An 18,177-nucleotide genomic window follows, 5' to 3' on the forward strand; every position below is an offset into this window, starting at 1 on the left:
AATTCCGTTTCATACTAGTTGTTTTTATCGTATGCAATGCACATGACTTACTTAAAATACAATCACTTAACAATAAGACTCTTCTTCCCTTTATTGTGACTGAATTTGATCACAAAGAATCTACGTGACATCAGAGATTATTAAGAAAGCAAATGCAAGTGCCTACACACAACAAATGAAGAGATTGCAAAAGAATTTTGCGACACATACCGTTGATAGAAAGAAGTAAAGCTGAAATACTAACAAAATTACTATTATTGCGAGGCATGTTGAATCTCTCTTCTTCATATTGCTATATGATCCACGCTTTTTTGGTAGATTATTTCGATTTTGATACCACGATTGAAGCTTCCGTATCTATTCATCCTTTTCTAGGCATAAACTATAAACAAACAGATATCCCCACCTTGCTAGCTCTAAAGCTCATCTAATTGAAGCTCTTCAATCTGAAACTTCAAGCAAAATAAAGTGTTAAACAAAGGTATTATTGAAGAACAAAGAACTCTAAAAATTCTGTAAATCTTTTGCTCAATATGTCTGATTTCTTGACTTAAAACTGTCTATGAAGAAGTTTTTTGGAAAGAGGGTGCAACCTCATGGAAGAGACGTGGGAAGCATTAGGAGGGTGCAAGCTCACACGTTAGGCTGTGATTTAAAAGAGACTGCCAAATTACATTATAAAATCATTTAAGTAATGTGATGTAATGTCGATCGTGGGTTAGAGTGCATTTTTCTTCACATAATTTTTATTTTTATTTTTCTTTTTCTTCACATAATTGAACTACATTTTTTTTTTTTTGAGAAGAAATTGAACAACACTTGGTTGAAGCAAAATGTTATTGACATAATTTAAAGTTTATATTTGTGCATAATTGGAGAACGATTGTATTATTTAAAACTCGTCAAAGATATGAACCAAATACCCCTGCGTCGCTAAGATCAAATTCTTTTTTTGGTTAATTAATAGGTTTGTGTTTTGGTGCAATCATGTTTCCCCCAAGTCAACCAACATAGCATCCAATGCATCCTGTAAGCTGACACGTAGTTAGGCAATATTATTAGTATGACAAATATTTTATTTGCACACTTTAATTTTGAGTACATTTTTTATGCACCTAAAAATATAAAATAAGAAAACCTACATATTTTATGCACATCCCATGAAAGACAGGGTTATCTAGGTTGAGTTAAAAGAAACGTATCCTAGAGGTTGTAGTTGATGGATGTTTCTGTGCAATAGAGGAGGAACATGTTTGAACCTTGTAGAAACTATAATCTATCCTCTCGTGAGATCTAAAAGATCTGTGGTTGAGGGGAAAAAAAATATTAATCTCCCCCTTACTTTGATTATATTAACTGAGTTACATCTCAAGCAATGCTCTCTATCAGAATGAATGGGCCTTTTCTCCAAAAAAAAAAAAAAAAAAAGAATGAATGGGCCTTTATCCATCTTTGCCATCCAAAAGTGAACCAAACCTAGGTATGGAAATAGCCAAATAGGTCCAACCCTATTACATTCAAAAGCCTATTGGGCCAAGTTGTAAGCACTAAGCAGTACTATTTGTATTTTTTTAATCAGTAAGAATAATTGGATTTCTTCTTATTACAATGGAAATATCCCAACAACGTCAACAAATCTTAGTTCACAAATTTTTTGGGATCGGCTATAGATCCTCAACAAAATTAATTTGGGTCGATCACATATCATCAATTGTTGAAATAGTAGTCCAGTCTAGTCTAGTGAGACAACAATTCTGAAAGTTCAAAAACGTGTACAAAACACCTTTGAACGTTTAGATCCCCAAATTACAACTTAATCAATTCAAGCAATATGTCAAATAACTAGTGTGCGGAAACTTAACATATGCTATCATACGAAATTGATTAAATACTATCTAAGCCATAACAGATTAAAATCCACAGCAGATAAATAAAATGCAAAGATAGAGAGGAAGGAAGATGCAAACACAAAGACAACACGCGATGTGTTATCGAAGAGGAAACCGAAGCCCTCGGCGTAAAACCTCTCCGCTGCCCTCCAAGCGGTAATCAATCCACTAGAAAATATAGTTGGGATACAAGGACAGCAATAGACCCTCCAAGCCTAATCTACCCAGTGCACCTAAGCCCTCCAAACTTCTTGCTCCAACGAGGTTGCGCCGAACCTTTTTCTTTTCTAGCTTCCCGGATTTCGCTACTAGACCGTAGCATCAACCAATGAAGATTGGTTCCTTCCTAACTGCTTCCCAGAAATCCAAACAGCAGTCTCACAATGATGATGATGGTGAGAACCTGGTTTGGTATAATGCCTCTCAAGGATATAACAATGGAGAGGAAGAGAGTTGAGGAATTTGTAGAGACTCTAAGGTAGAGATTGTGGGTGAAACAATCTGGTTTTTCTTTAGGGTTTCTCTCTCAAAATTCTCTCTGGAAGCTCTCTTTCAAATGTGGGTAAAAGGGGTATTTATACTGGAGTGGAGAGGAATGTGAAACGTCAGGTTTTTACAAAACAGGGGTGGCTCACGGCTTGACCTCGCGGCTTGACCAAGTCGCGAGATCCAGTCACGAGATAACCGTATGGCCAGTTGTTCTGTTTTGTCCTGTAGTGCTCCAGCTAGCATGACTGTTCATCTTCCAGCATGCTTGGCATGTGTGCATCTTCTGGCGGCTTGCAGCCGCGAGTAACCCGCGAGTCCCAGCCGCGAGTCCCTGTTTTCTTGCACAAACTTGAGCAAACTTCACTCTATCTCACTCACTACCCTTACATCAAACCCACCTAAATACAGGGTTACTAAATGCTGAATTACAAGCAAATTTGGCACGGAATAAAGCCAATTAGATGGTTGAATAAATTCAACCTTACAATCTCCCCCTTTGGCTATTCCGTGACAAAACCCTAAAACAGACTCTAGACTTAACATGTGAGTTGGGAACAGTTGAACAAAACTCACTCACACCTAACTCTAGAAGCTGTGAAGCACTTGAATCATATGAACATAATACTCCTGAAACACAACAATACACCATGATCATTGTAAGCAGAAAATTATAAAATGCATATGAAACAAGCAATATGAGATCAAGCAAAGATGGAGTTATGAAACAAACCATGGCTTGATCAACCAAGTGAACACCACAAGGTAGTGATCACAGTGCTCATTCACACTTGGAATGAACACAAGGACATACAAGTTAACAAGCACAAGGCAAGACACTTGTATGTTCAACACTCAACCAATGCATAACACACAAGGTATATGCATCTAGGAACAATCCTACAAGGGCACAAGAGTGACAGTACATAAACCAAAGTGCATAACATTTAGATTAGAGTACTGATTTCAACATAGCATAAAGGCTGCACTAGGCAAGGTACAAACCATAAAGCCTACAAACTATGCATAAAACATAAATCCTAAAAGCTTACAAAAGCACATGGGTACAAAAACACAAAACATCCTGAATAACATCATCAAAATATATTAAACTTTAAACCAAAAATATAAGTTAAGAGTTAAAAACAATACACCAAAAACATAGTGTATCAAACCCATAAAGCCACTAAGAGTATGTTTTCAAAACATAAATATATATATAAACAAAGTCTTAGAGTTTGACATGACTCCCCCTCAACACATTACTCCCCCTTAAGAGCTGCTTTTCTGCTTCTCAATCGATCATCAATGTCATTATCAACAGAAACATCTCCCCCTTTTTGACAAGAATGGCCAAAGGGTCAGTGTTCAGGCTGAGTGGTGAAGCTGTCAAGTTTTGCAGACAAAACATCAATTTGATCCTGCATAGCTCTCATCCTCTCAGAGTGCTCAATCTGGACTTCTCTAATCCCATCAAGTCTTTCCAGAATGATTTGGAAAGCATCTGGAGGTGTATCTGAAGAAGTTGATGCTCTGGGTCTTTTGCCACTCCTCCTGCGTGTTGAGGTTGATGCATGCCCTGCTGCCTCTGCTTCAGTCTCCATTGGGACACCTTCTCCTTCATCACCTTCATCTTCTTCTCCTGGAAGCCTAACACTTATCCTTTTGCAGGTAAGCTTGTTAATTGCAGAAGGTGTGGACATGGGACTGATGTCTTGTGGGATAGGAACACCCTTCCTTCTAAAAATCCTCATTAGCAAACTGGGAAAGATCAACTTTGGCCTAGAGGTTGTTCTTGTCTCATCCACAATGGTGTCATATATGTGGGAACTTATGTCTATGAAGTTCTTTTCTTTGAGATCCATCAGAAAGACTGCTCTAGCACAATTGATGGTAGTCAACTTCTTAATGGGATAGAGGTTAAACATCATGATGATTGTTAGACACCTCATGTCCACTGGAAAGGCAGTGGTATTCAAACATTTTCCTTCTCTCTGCCCACCTATTCTTTGTTGGACTGTTTCAATGGAGACACTCCTATCCTTGTAGTTGATAAATTCCTCATCATCTAATCCTTCAAGTCCTAATGCATCATCTATGACATGAGCATCCAAAATGAATTCTTTACCTCTAACCCAGCAACTTAACTCATTCTCCTTTATCACAGCATTTGAGTAAAATTCCCTAATCAGGGGTTCACACACTACAAGGAAATCACTCAGAAGTTTTTCCCATCCTCTTCCTTCAAAACAGCTGGGAATAAAGGTTTGTCTCAAATCCTCCAAATCTACAAATCTTTCTTGAATAATTCCTGCACTCATGAAGTTATCCCTGTATCTCTCAAAATGATGAACTGATCTAAATAGCTTAGAGTCCATTTTCAATCTTTTGTCAGTCTTCTTTGCAGGAGTTTTCTTCTTAGGAGGTGAGGGAGCCATCTGTGAACAATCAGAAGAGGCCACAACAGAATAGAGCAATATATGTGTAGAACAAGTCAGTCCCATGTAATTAACAAAGAGATTTCATCCATACAAATGAACTTGGAACATTTAAACACAAGCTACTTAGATCAATCACATGGAAAAGCAAGCCTAAGATAGGAAATTCACATAAAGGCATCAGATATAGAAACTAACTTAAAGGCAGTTATAAGTCAATAAGACAGATAATGGAAAATGATATGTCACATAAACAGTATTGTGAAGCACACATATGCTCCCAAAAGATTAACACAATAGAGCAGACATATTTAGCACATTAAACTCACAGCCTAAAAAGGAACAATTTGAAACAACTCAACAGCTCAAAGTTAAGATAAAATCAAAGAATCACTTAGCTAAGCACAGGATGAAGAGCAATAATGAAACAACTAAGATCAAATCATATTCTAGCAGCAGCAAACGCAATCTAAGCATGAACAAGGAGCAAAAACCGAATCACAAACCCATTTCTAAATCACAAATATATGTGAAAAATCAAAGGGAAAAAGCACAAAATCAAGTAGAAAAGAGTGCAGAACAGAAAACCCATACCTGTGACTTGAAGATTTTGAGCTACAAGTATGCAACAATGGAGATTGGAAATGGGAGCACGGAGTGTTTGGGAGGGAGAAGATGAACAGTCACCAAAAGTTCGAGGGAAAACTGAAAAAGGTTTAAAAACTGCTCCTGTTTCTGCCAAACAAGCGATTTTCGCGACTTTATTAAGTCGCCACATAGTCGCCAGATCAAGCCGCCAAAACACTTAAGACCAAAAATTTGAAAAATTTTTCTAAGTGTTTTTCGCGACTGGAAGGTCTACCCGCGAGTGAGTCGCGAGCTGAGCCGCGAAAATCTCTGAGTGAACCTCGCGACTGGACCTTCCACCCGCGAATAAGTCGCCAAAAATGACCAGCGAAGTAGCGACTGAGACTCGCGACTTGACATACCCGCGACTGAGCCGCCAAAACAGGGCAAAACTGGGTTTTTGAAATTTTCAGATTTTTTAAACAAAATACTTTCCAAAAACACTTAAAACACTCAAAAATCTTTTTGTGCTTGAATTAACAAAGATTGAGCATGTGAAAACACATTTCATCAAGTACAATCACGCAAATGAATATGGCATTTATTGAACATAAACTTGTGTGTTGTGTGTGGATATCAACAATGAGATAGTTCTTCGTCTAATGTGAAGCTTCAATGATCAATTCAACCAAGGCATACACAATTAGTACTAGATCATGTGACCCATCTCAATTATAGAAATATGTATATATGACTTCCCACAAAACTTGATAACATGATTTTGGAGCTTTACATTTGACTCCACTTTTAATCATAACATACGATCTTTTTGATCTTTTGAGTCAATCACCTCTCATTGTGAGAGTGATATTTAACATTTCACTTTAATGAATAAGCCTTTGGCTTTTTGAATAAACATTCACTTCAAAATAAGGTCGCTTACCCTTTTTCCTAGTCAAATACTAGAATGTGCGACAGACTTTTGCAGCTCAATATCTCTTTTCACTTTGAGATTTACATTTGGTGAGCTCTTTTAGCAAAACAAAAATAAAGAGTGGGAAGATATATAGACACAAGTCTATGCATGTCTCAAGATCAACATAACCATTCACTAATCATTCATGACAAGTTTGAAGATCTATTTACAACAATCACATAGATTTCAAAATTTTTCCCATAGTGATATGAGTGCATGAAAACAAGGAATGCTCGAAAATGCACAAAGCCATTTGCACAAAGGTACAAGGCACAACAAGTTTTGAGACAAAAACTCAACAAAGTTAATCAAGCTTTTTGATTTTCTAATTTTTATGTGATTTTTGGATTTTTGACACAAGAAACAAAAAGATTGATACGACAAAATAAAAGATATTCACAAGTAGACAAGCAAACAACCAACATCAAAAATAGCAAGCAAAACAAACAAACATAGTCACAAAGCATAGGAAGTATTAATGCATGGACATGTTTTAATGCTTATGCATGAGTACCCTTATTCACCCTCACGTCACTTGCGTTTGGGGTGATTTCCTTATAGGATTGGGTACGGGAGTTAGGGCTTTCAAACCTTCGTGAGAAGCTTTCCAAGCAGTTGGTGAATGCACGAATACAGTGTAAGCTTGACCTCGCGGCTTGACCAAGTCGCGAGATACAGTCGCGAGATAACCGTATGGCCAGTTGTTCTGTTTTGTCTTGTAGTGCTCCAGCTAGCATGACTGTTCATCTTCCAGCATGCTTGGCACGTGTGCATCTTCTGGCGGCTTGCAGCCGCGAGTAACCCGCGAGTCCCAGCCGCGAGTCCCTGTTTTCTTGCACAAACTTGAGCAAACTTCACTCTATCTCACTCACTACCCTTACATCAAACCCACCTAAATACAGGGTTACTAAATGCTGAATTACAAGCAAATTTGGCACGGAATAAAGCCAATTAGATGGTTGAATAAATTCAACCTTACAAATTCAAAAGACTTCATAGTTCAAAAGATTTAAGAAATTCACAACATTATCGTCTAAAATATGGTTTAGACTCTTTAGATTGGTGGCATTGGATAGAGCAAGTAAGGCCAGCTTCATAGCTTGGGCTTCTCCCTTAATGCATCTCCCTCCCTGATGAAGAAAATTAGTCCTAAGCAAGAGTGAATCTTCCATCTTCAATCCCTGTATGATACTGTTAAGACCACCCCAACATCCATGATAGCAGCATCAAAGTTTAATTTTCCTTTTTCTCTTCTAATTAGCCCTTCCTGGCAGCAAGTTCATGAGCTTTTGCCTTCTTAAATTAGCAAATTACACTTGTTTTGTGCATTTTGGACTAGCATATTTTCAGTAATTTATTTATTTTATGACTTCTCTTAACAAGACTATTAACTAAAATTCTTATATATTTAATATATATATATATATATATATAAAGTCAAATCATGTAAAAAAATCAAGTGGTTGGTTTAGTGGTTCTTAAGATCTCATAATATTAATAAGACCCTAGGTTTGAAACCCGAGGGAATGGTCAAAACCTTGTTTCGCACCCAAAAAAAAAAAAAAAAAAAAAACACACACACACACACAATTATACTAATTTTATAAGTGTAAATCAATAAATTATTGGCAAATGTATTTTTTCTAAAAAAATATTATGCACTACAACTACTGATTGAATATTTAATATTTTTCGACAAATGACTTTAGACACTCGTTAAAATTTAAAAATGCCCCTGTTTAAATATGAAAATTTGACTGAATTGTTGGTGGCTATCAATCTTCAACTAACTAAAATGATGCCCTCGTTTGTCAAAAATTAAAAATTTAAAATTAAGAAAAACACACAATTATACTAATTTTATAAGTGTAAATCAATAAATTATTGGCAAATGTATTTTTTCTAAAAAAAAAAATATTATGCACTACAACTACTGATTGAATATTTAATATTTTTTGACAAATGACTTTAGGCGCTCCTTAAAATTTAAAAATACCCCCCGTTTTAAGATGAAAATGGGATAGAACTATTGGGGGCTATCAATCTTCAACTAACTAACAGGGGTCACTACAGTCCATTTGATATCTAGTATATTAAAACATTACAAATCACGACTCTATATTGTCCCTTGTGCCTTATTTGTTTTTATTTCTAGAAGTGATTTAGTGATTTGTATTAAGCAATGGTGAGTTAGTGACATACTTTTATATATATATATATATATATATATAATTTTTTTTTTTTTTTTAATTGGAATGCTTATATACAATGGTAAGAATCACAATAACTATTTCATTACACTCAATTAGGGGAGAAATTGGGCAAATGCCCATTTCAAAAAAAAAAAAAAAAAAATCTAGCATTTTGCCCCATTTCTCAAATTAATTAGGGAAATTCCCTCTTTTGAAACTCGATTTTCTCAAAATCGAGTTATAAAAAAAAAAAAAAAAAAATTTGGAGCCCTATAGTAGTGTTTTAAGGAGTCTATAGTGACGTTTTATGGACCTATAGTGGCGTTTTGTAATCCGATCTCCATGAAGTCAAGTTACATGCAATTATTTTTCTTTTTTTTTTTACCTATAACTCGACTTTATGGAAATCGGATTACAAAACGCCACTATAGGTCCTTAAAACGTCACTATAGGCTCCTTAAAACGCCACTATAGGACTTAACTCAATTTTGAAAAAATCAAGTTTCAAAGGAGGGGCATTTCCCTAATTAATTTGGAAAATAGGGCAAAATGCTAGATTGTTTTTTTGAAAGGGGCAAAAGCTAATTTTTTCCCTCAACTAGGATTCACTTATTACACACATAAATACAATTACTACACTCACTGTAAATCTATAGCAAGTACCTTTGCTAGTGTAAATCTTCGCCTATGTAAGTTCACTCCAAAATTTCTCTCTAGCCAATCCGTCCTTCTTGAGGTAAAAACATGTCCAGTAAGGAATCCAATTACCAATCCACAAGCAAATCCAATCACTACCACTTTCCAACAAAATCCTTCTCTCAATGATGATTCATGTCTCATTTCAGAAGTTGGTATCTCATTATTTCCACATTTCTTTGACAACTGAAAGCCACACAAACCAAAGTTTCCCTCAAAAGAGGAACTTTGAAATGTTAGAAACTGCCCACCTTGTGGAATTGGACCAAAAAGTTGATTTTGAGAGAGGTTTAAATACTCAAGAAATGTGAGACTTGTTAACTACTGAGGCATTTCACCAAAGAGGCTATTTTGAGAAAGATCCAAAGATTCAAGCACAATTATGTTTCCCAATGATGATGGGATATGGCTCATAAATTTATTGCATGATAAATTGAGTACAATTAGCCCCTTGAGGTTCCCCACACTATCTGGAATTTCTCCATAAAACCTGTTGTCAGAGAGATCAATAGCTGTGAAGATGGTCAAGATTTTTACCAATTCCAATTCTACTCCCTTATTCACTACAGTCATTGAGTCTTTGTAATAATTGGAGTCATCTCCCATGTACCCTGGTTGGGATTTGTCGTTGCTAGTGACCTTTGAGATTGCACGCCAATTTTGAAAGTAATCTGATGGTAACTTGCCAGAGAAATTATTGTGAGAGAGGTCAACAACATGCAACTTGGATAAGCCAAACTGTATATCAGGATCCCATACAGGACCATGTAATCCATTTGCTCGCAAGACAAGAATCTTTAACTCTGGTAAAGACTCCAACCAAAAAGGGAATGTATCATTCAATTTATTATTTCCAAGATTCAGAACTTCTAGCATTGGACATTTAACTAGTGATCGTGGAATCTTTCCTTGTATTGTGTTGTTATTCAAGTCTAGTGTCCTTAAACTACATCCATTTATGAATGTTTCAGGCAAGTTTCCTTGAAAGTGGTTATTTTTCATAGCCAATACTACAAGAGAATTGCTTGAGTTCAACAAACATTGTGGAATTCGACCAATCAATTGGTTATTGGACACATCAAGGACTTCTAGAGCATGCACCTTACATATCATTGGAGGGATACTTTTTGATAAAATTATTTTTTGAGGCAAAAAAATAATTTGTAGACAATGGGGGAATCGGAAATGACTCTTGGAACATGTTGGAACTCAAGTCTAAAAGGTACATATTTTTCCATGGAAAAACTATTGGTGGTTGCTCAAATTTGCTTAAAAGGTTAAAAGAAAGATTTAAGTAACCCAATGTCTCTTTTCCAACATTCCAAAACCATTTAGGTATTTTACCTTCAATGTTGTTATTGGAAAGGTCTAAACCTTGCAATTCATTTTGGGCTTTTAGAAAATTAGGAAATTCAGTCAAATTGCACGAAGACATTGACAAAGATGAAAATTTGGGGAGGGTTGAATTGATATTTGCTTTTGGAACCAATACTTTGTTACCTGAAAGATCAAGATCTTGAAGCTCTTTAAGCTCAAAGAAAATCTCTAACTCCACCTTGCCCTTTAGGTTGATCGAAGAAAGATATAGCCTTTGTAGCTTTGTGAGATTGGCAATTGATCTTGGAATTGATTCATTCAATTTGTTTCCACTCAATCTCAAATCATTTAATGGTGATGAAGAGATATTTTGGAATTTGAGCGGGCCAGTGAGCTGATTTTGATCTAGATATAGTGTAGACAATGAAGGGGTTGTAAACAAAACCGAGGGAATGGCCTCTGTGAGTGAGTTTTGAGACAAGACAAGCATAAACAAATTAGGAAGTCTACTTATTTCGGATGGGATTGGTCCTTTCAATTGATTTATGGATAAATCTATGGAACGAAGTGTATTAATATTTGTTAGCCAAAGTGGGAAGCCCCCGTCAAAATTGTTTTGTGAAAGGCCTAAGTCTTCTAGCTGTGTAAGATTTCCTAGGAAAGATGGTTCTTCCTGATTGTAAAGGATTTGGTCAAGTCCAAGATAAGTGATTTTTTCAAGGTTTTCCAATGTGTAAGGAAGCTGACCATGGAAATTGTTATATGAGAGGGAAAGGAATGTAAGTTGTGATAGGTTTCCAATAGAAGGGGGAATTACCCCTGAAAAATTACTTGAACCAAGATCCAGGAGAATCTAGCCTTTTGCCCTTGTTTGGCAAAATATATGGCAATATGCCCCTGTTTACAAACTATATAGGGGCGTGCCCCTGTTTGGGTACTCGATGACACTAAAATCGAGTTACTTAAAGTACTCGGTTATGCTAACGCCGAGTTATAGGCAGCTGCCTGCGACACTGGCTGTCCAGCTTGGCTTTTGGGCAATAAAATATTCCCGCGTTACTATTTGCAACTCGACAGTGGGGAAACCAAGTTATGTGCAGAGTAAATTTTGAATGTAACGTCTCCAAAACAGTTTGTCTCCTTCACTCAGTCTGATCAGTTGCTACCCTCAATATGTTCTATCTCCCACCCTCAATCCATTCAGAGTAGAGAAAGCAAAGTTCACATTTTGAAGTTCTGTTATTTCTACCCATTTCTACCCGTAGGCCGAAGCGCAACGCAAACCCACACCCACCCAAACCTACACCCAAAACTCTCACCATAACCCTCACCATAGCAGAAGGTCAACCCAATCCATCTTCAGAGTTAAAGGATTAGGAACGTATTAAGGTAATTTCATCATTGCTGAGTTCAATTTTTTTTTCCCCTTGCATTTAATCTGAGTTAAGTGTGGCTTGTGCATGTACTCTGATTTGAGTGTGGGTTCTTTAGTTTTGCTCTATTAGATTTTTCTCTATTCATTATTATTGTTGCCGTTTGAGCTTTGTTGGGTTTGGTTTTGAACTGGGTTTTGATGCGTAACTAGGGCACAAATTCATGTAAAATACAATTGGAATGTATTAGGGAAAATTGCTTTTTAATTCATATAGTTTATTTCAACATAAAGTTGTAAAAACAAAAAAAATCTAATCTTTACCCTAGAACTATATTGTATTTGGGCTTTAATATGGATTGTGGGTCTAATTTGTTCTCTTAAAGTAGGAGCTTTAAAACATAATTTTTCCATATACTTATAATAAGCTGACTAGAGACTCAATAATTTTTCCACATACTGATTGGTTTTAGTTTAGTCCCAATGTTGATATGTGGGAATTCAACCTGAATTGTTGTTATCTTTTACCTGAATCTGAAGTATGTCTATCTTCTTCATATACGTAATGGTCTTGACAGTTTAAAAACATAATTTCTATAGTAAGTTTCCCCTCCAAATTTCATGGTGATTGGTTCTAATGGAAATTCTGTTCTGACAGATTTGAACCTCATTAACCTCATGCATGTTTTTTGTCTAAAGTTGCATGTTAGTTGTTATGATACTTTCATAGTTAATATGCAAGTTCTATTGTTTTTTGCAAGTCCTGGTATATTGGAAATTATGAATGTTTATAATTGCAAGTCCTAGCTATATTGTTAATGTTTGTCTGCGATCAATGGTTTATTAACTAGATTGCATGCGTGTCAAGCATGTAGCAACATCCAAATATGGATCTTGGACCCGTGGATGGTACACAGTTGACGCAGCAGCTGGCTCATTGATCCACGGCGTTGTGGGAGACGCCTGCCGCCGGTCAGGTACGTAGTTGTACTGAACTTCGGACGTGTCGAAGTCATTAATTTTTCCTTTTGTAGGGTTCTTTGATTATTTGAAAAAGAAGTTGGAAATGGTATCATTACTGTTTTGGTTTAGGCAAAATTTTATTTAATCCAAAGAGAAAATGATCGCGAAACTACTAATGCTAGAAAAAAATATTAAACATCAGTAGTGGCTAATGAAAAGGTATATTCAGTATTAGTAGATCTCATTTAAAAGTTATAGTAATCAATTAAAATGAACCCGTTGCCATTATTTTCCGAAACATAATGCTAATTTTAAACAATGTCATTGATCTTGAGTTGATCATATCTGCTATTGAGCTGAGTGAATAACCAGTTAGGATCTTAACAAACATACTGCAAAATGTTCGTAACTAGAGATGAACCTACTATTTCTTGCATATTATTATTACATAGCATTCTTATAGTTATTTTGTGTGCACTATCCTAAGACAACGCTCTTTCGTGTGCAGGTAGTGCCAGGCGTGCTAAAGTGCAGACGTCGATCTTGCAAGTTACCCTGGAATGGGTTAGACCCATGGATTGCCCATTACATAGCTGACCGGGTGTCAGTGATGCCTCTACAGTTCCTGAACCCTATTAGCGATGCGAAGAAGTACAGTTGGGGCAGTGGAGCATTAGCTTGGCTGTACAGGCACCTATGCAGGGCATTAGAGATGAAGGCGAAGCAGTGTGGAGGAGCACTGATGTTGGTGTAGCTATGGGCGTATTCGAGGTTCCCACTTATATGCCTTGTTATGAGATTGCCACAACCGCCGGTGGAGGCAGGTCCCCTCGCCAGGAGGTATGTTATTTGATTACTTTGTTACAATTATCATGCCATTTGTCATTCATCGTGCATGTGTCTTTAGTTGACTTTAATAATAAATCCATGTTGGCACTAATATTGTTTAGCACATGATAGGTTTTGATTTACATATGATTTTCTTTATTTTGTGAAAAATATATTACAATTTTTAATATAATATAATTCTGGAAAAATACTGCTTACATTAGTAAATCTGTTATTTTCGATCATTTTGTCAAGATATCCTAGCTTGTAGCCTAGTAACATAATTGGCACATCATGGGGCAATATTTACCTGAACCTTGAGTCAAACAAAACGGACACTCAAGAGAATTGTGTATCAAAACACATGCATAAAATTCAAGCTATGTTCTTGACTTTTTGATTTTTGGCGTTTTCTTTGGGCTTTTGCCAAAAAATAACAGCCATTTATTTATTTATTTATTTTCTTCTTGTCTTTTCCCATTATACTAATAAAAAAAGATTTTTGTCTTTTCTTCTTTCGGTGCTGTAACAAAAATGAATGAGGAATGGGTATGAGAATGGACTCTTGTCTAGTAATTGATACAAGTGCATCTTTATGTACTATCTATGTGTGTGTGTGTATATATATATATATATATATATATATCAACATTTACATCCCTATCAATGAAAAAATAAATACACAGTAAAAAATGATGATAACAGATTTACACTACAAATTCTTAAAGAGCGTCATAAAAGTAGCTCATTGAACATGACTCCTTCAACTCTAGCACAACTGCTCCAAAAACAACAAACCATTTTTAAAAATAAAACAAACGTAAATCTCAATATTCATAAAGTGAAAAAAAAAAAAGAGAGAAAAAAAAAAAGAAACAAATAAAGTGAAATAAGTTCCAAAACTTGAAAGGGTGTAAAAGGCTTACTGTTTAAAAATGACTCTCCCAGCCATGCACCACCTGCATTTCATTAACTGCTTATCCTCCTTACCATTCAGATTAAACAATCTCCATGTCATCAACATCAGTGCTACCAGTTGTGGTTTGTTTTCTCAGTCCTTTTTAGGGTTTTTTCATCCATGGGGCAATTACGTTATCTTGTGTTGCTCATCAGAATGTAATTTTTGTAACACTTGATCATTTGACGTTGCCACTCTTGATGGCAGTCTGCATCCAGTGTAAAGGCCCCTTTTTGGGTGCATTTAACTTCAATTTCTCGTCTTCCTCCTTCTGCACTCTCTTTTTTTCAAGCTTAATCTGCTTGCAGTTTTCCTCATGTGCTCATACAAACATCCTCACAAAGTTGAACAGAGCAGATACGACTACAAGACATACGAAATAAAATTAAAGACAGAAAATGATATCCTTTAGAAAGGAAAAGGCAAATATGTTTACTGCAAAAGTAAAGACACAAGGTTATTACTGCTTGGCATAACTAGGAGCCAAGAAATGTAATATATATATATAAACCTAATAAGTATCAATTAGAGAAATTCTAAAAGCTAATATATATATATATATATATATATATATATATATATATGCAATTGATTGTTCATCAGCTCAAAGAAAAAATAAAAAGAATAAGCATGAAAGTCAAGTGTTGCCCAATAGGACAAAAAGTTGTAATAACTGAATTAATTGCAATAAGAAAAATAAATCTAAAATAAAGTAACTTAGATTTGAAAGCAGTTGTAGACAAATGGCAGGTGTTTAAACAAGAAAAAAAGCCATGCCTTCTTGAGATAGTGGTAGATCAAGCAAAACGCTCTACCATGTTAGTGCATAAGGTGACAAATATTGCAATTATTTTGTGGATTTTATATCAACTCTTAAGTCTTGTCAAAAACCTTTTAACTATAGTTAAAACAACTAGTAAGAAACATTCAAAGTCAAGTTTTCAATAGAACTTGCCCCCCCCCCCCCCCCAAAAAAACCGTAAATAAATAAATAAATAAATAAAAAGCTTCAATTGTTTTGACTGAATCTTTGTAGTTCTATTATTATAGCAAGTGAATAAGTTCTACCTCAATAAGTTCTACCTCAACAGGGTAGATGGTAAAGTTGTGGATTTAAGGCCCGCACATGCAACTTACCAATAACAGGAAAAACAAACACTATTATTACAGCAAGACTTTATAAGTTTTATCTTACATGTCATGTAATGTAACTTTCGTTGTTTCAACTTTCAGTAAATGTTATTTCACTTATATATATGTTATTTCTTTTCTTTTTTTGATAAGTAAATATTTAATTAAAAAACTACAAAGACCACCACCCTGGAAGCAGGACACGTGCGTAAGGGGCACCACAAATCAACGAAGTTAATTGTTGAATGGCCACTTAACACAAAGATCCAAACTCATATTTTCTGTAGTAATGAAATCAGAAATAAATCCAGGGGCACATTTTGGTTAGCCATTGAATACTCACGTACATTTTATAGAACATCCAGAAGTACAAAGGTCAATAATAAATGTGGGTTCCACATTTAGGCAATCTGATTACTCTCATATCATATAATAAATGGCCTCATTCTTAAAAACCTAAATAGCTCTTTAGCAACTAGAGACACCAAAGCCATTCACTATTGTAGTAGCCCTAGTTAATTGTATATAAAATGGATAAGAAAAATTACAAACCACAAAGATGGATTAAGCGACTATTTTTTTACCTCTTATTCTTTTTCTTTGTTTTGCTTAATTACCTACCTATTGGAAATGGGATTTGGACCACTTGGATCTTCATGTTCACTTGCATTGAAGATCTTGTCTTGTCATGTCAATGGTGGTTTGCTAGCTTGGTACCTTCCTTTCCTTCTACATGGTGAAGGAACATGGATAGCATTGGCTGTAGTTAATTCTAGGGTTTTGCCCCAATTGAGTAAAATGACATATATATAAGTGGGATGTCTTTTGCTAAGCATTTTACTCTTATGGCAGCATTGTTGTTTGATATTAACTCAATACCATTGTTTGAAACTGTATGTTCACTAGATGGAAGGGGCCAAAGAGCACGACAGAGCATGCCACACATGTGCTAGCTGCGTATCATGCATCACTGTCAAGTATACGGGCAAACCAGGTCATCTACCTCTTCATGTCATGAGGATATAGTTCTCTTTAGTTTTGTTTTTCACTTGGTAAATTGTTAACTACTGCATGTGTATAGTTAATAACATATTTGATTTGTTTGTTTGTTGACTGTTTATCCAGGTTGTTTGGGAGCCGTATAGGGATGTCGTAGACTTGTTGCCCCCATATTGCATTGCCGGCCGACATTTATGGAGGGCCATTGTGCCATTGATCTATTTTTGGATAGTAGAGGATCATCATCCCGAACGTGTCTTTCGTCAATTTGGGATGAAGCAAGCGCCGCTGGATTTTGTGGATACATTGGTTGATCTCCACAAAATCTCCCTCCAGGGTAAACTAGAGAAGGATTGGGTGTAAGAACATGCTGTCTACATTGACTGATGGGCCCATAGAGGGGAACATCTTGCCGGCGCAGCGACATTGGATGGGGACATGACGTACCTTGTTGCTTACATGGAGTCGTACCGAAGGTACACCAAGCAGTACATTACGCGAGAACATTTCATTTCTTGCCACTAGATATGCATTTTTCACAACCAATATGCGCTAGTGTGCCATTTCAATTGCCATTTCAACAGCATCTAAATATATGAATAAGCTCATCATGTATAATCTGTTTCCAGATTTGGTTGTTTCCAAATCGGTCATGAATGTTACAACAAAAATTTTTTAATGTGACTCCTTTATTTCACAAGTTGAGTCCAATGTTACAGCACTATTGCAATGTGAATCAGGTTCCTAAATGTACAACCACCTGCTACATACGTTGGATGTTGTCGGAGAGTTGAGCCGAGCGACATTGGAGAACGCGCGTGTACAGAGTGAGGCGAGCACATAGGCCACAGGCCGTGGCGGCCGAGGTGGTGGGTCGGCAGGGTGTGAAGGCACTGGAGGTCGTAAAGGTGGTTGTGGGCCTACGCCTGCGCCTGTACGCTGTTGTGAGGATGAGGATGAGTCGGGTAACTTCCACCTTTAATACCTCCCACTCTTACTGACTTCTAATTCTAGAACTTTTAGTTGTAATTTATTTAGATAAATATTTAAGTAGTGAAGTATATTTTCATCACAGCCACACATGATATCCCATTCCGCTGATTTCACAAATTTCAATGGTTGAAAAGAGGGTAGGCAAGGTTTACATGTTGAATGTTTCTTAGCATTTGACTTCATTTTTATTTTTTTTCAATATGGAGTAAGTATCAGAGAACTTTGGGTTATAGGAAATCAAGTATGCTTATCAAATTCAAAAATGAATCAAGTTTATGGAAATTCAAAAATGAAAGAATCTGCCATGAGACAATTCAAAAATTGAATCAAGTTTATGGAAATTGAATCAATTATGGAGGTGCATTTCACACG

At 36.1% G+C, this 18,177-nt stretch overlaps 1 protein-coding gene across 1 annotated transcript; it reads right to left on the reverse strand.

The window, feature by feature from the left end:
• Positions 1–9,565: 9,565 nt before the first annotated feature.
• Positions 9,566–11,051, reverse strand: LOC115981376 (receptor-like protein 18). Its single transcript, XM_031103520.1, has 2 exons — positions 10,589–11,051; positions 9,566–10,254 (listed from the first exon to the last, which is right to left on the reverse strand). Exons 1-2 carry the CDS (start codon positions 11,049–11,051, stop codon positions 9,566–9,568), a joined length of 1,152 nt encoding a protein of 383 aa, XP_030959380.1.
• Positions 11,052–18,177: the final 7,126 nt, after the last annotated feature.

Source organism: Quercus lobata, chromosome 3 (genome assembly GCF_001633185.2).
Source record: "Quercus lobata isolate SW786 chromosome 3, ValleyOak3.0 Primary Assembly, whole genome shotgun sequence".
Lineage (NCBI taxonomy): Eukaryota > Viridiplantae > Streptophyta > Magnoliopsida > Fagales > Fagaceae > Quercus > Quercus lobata.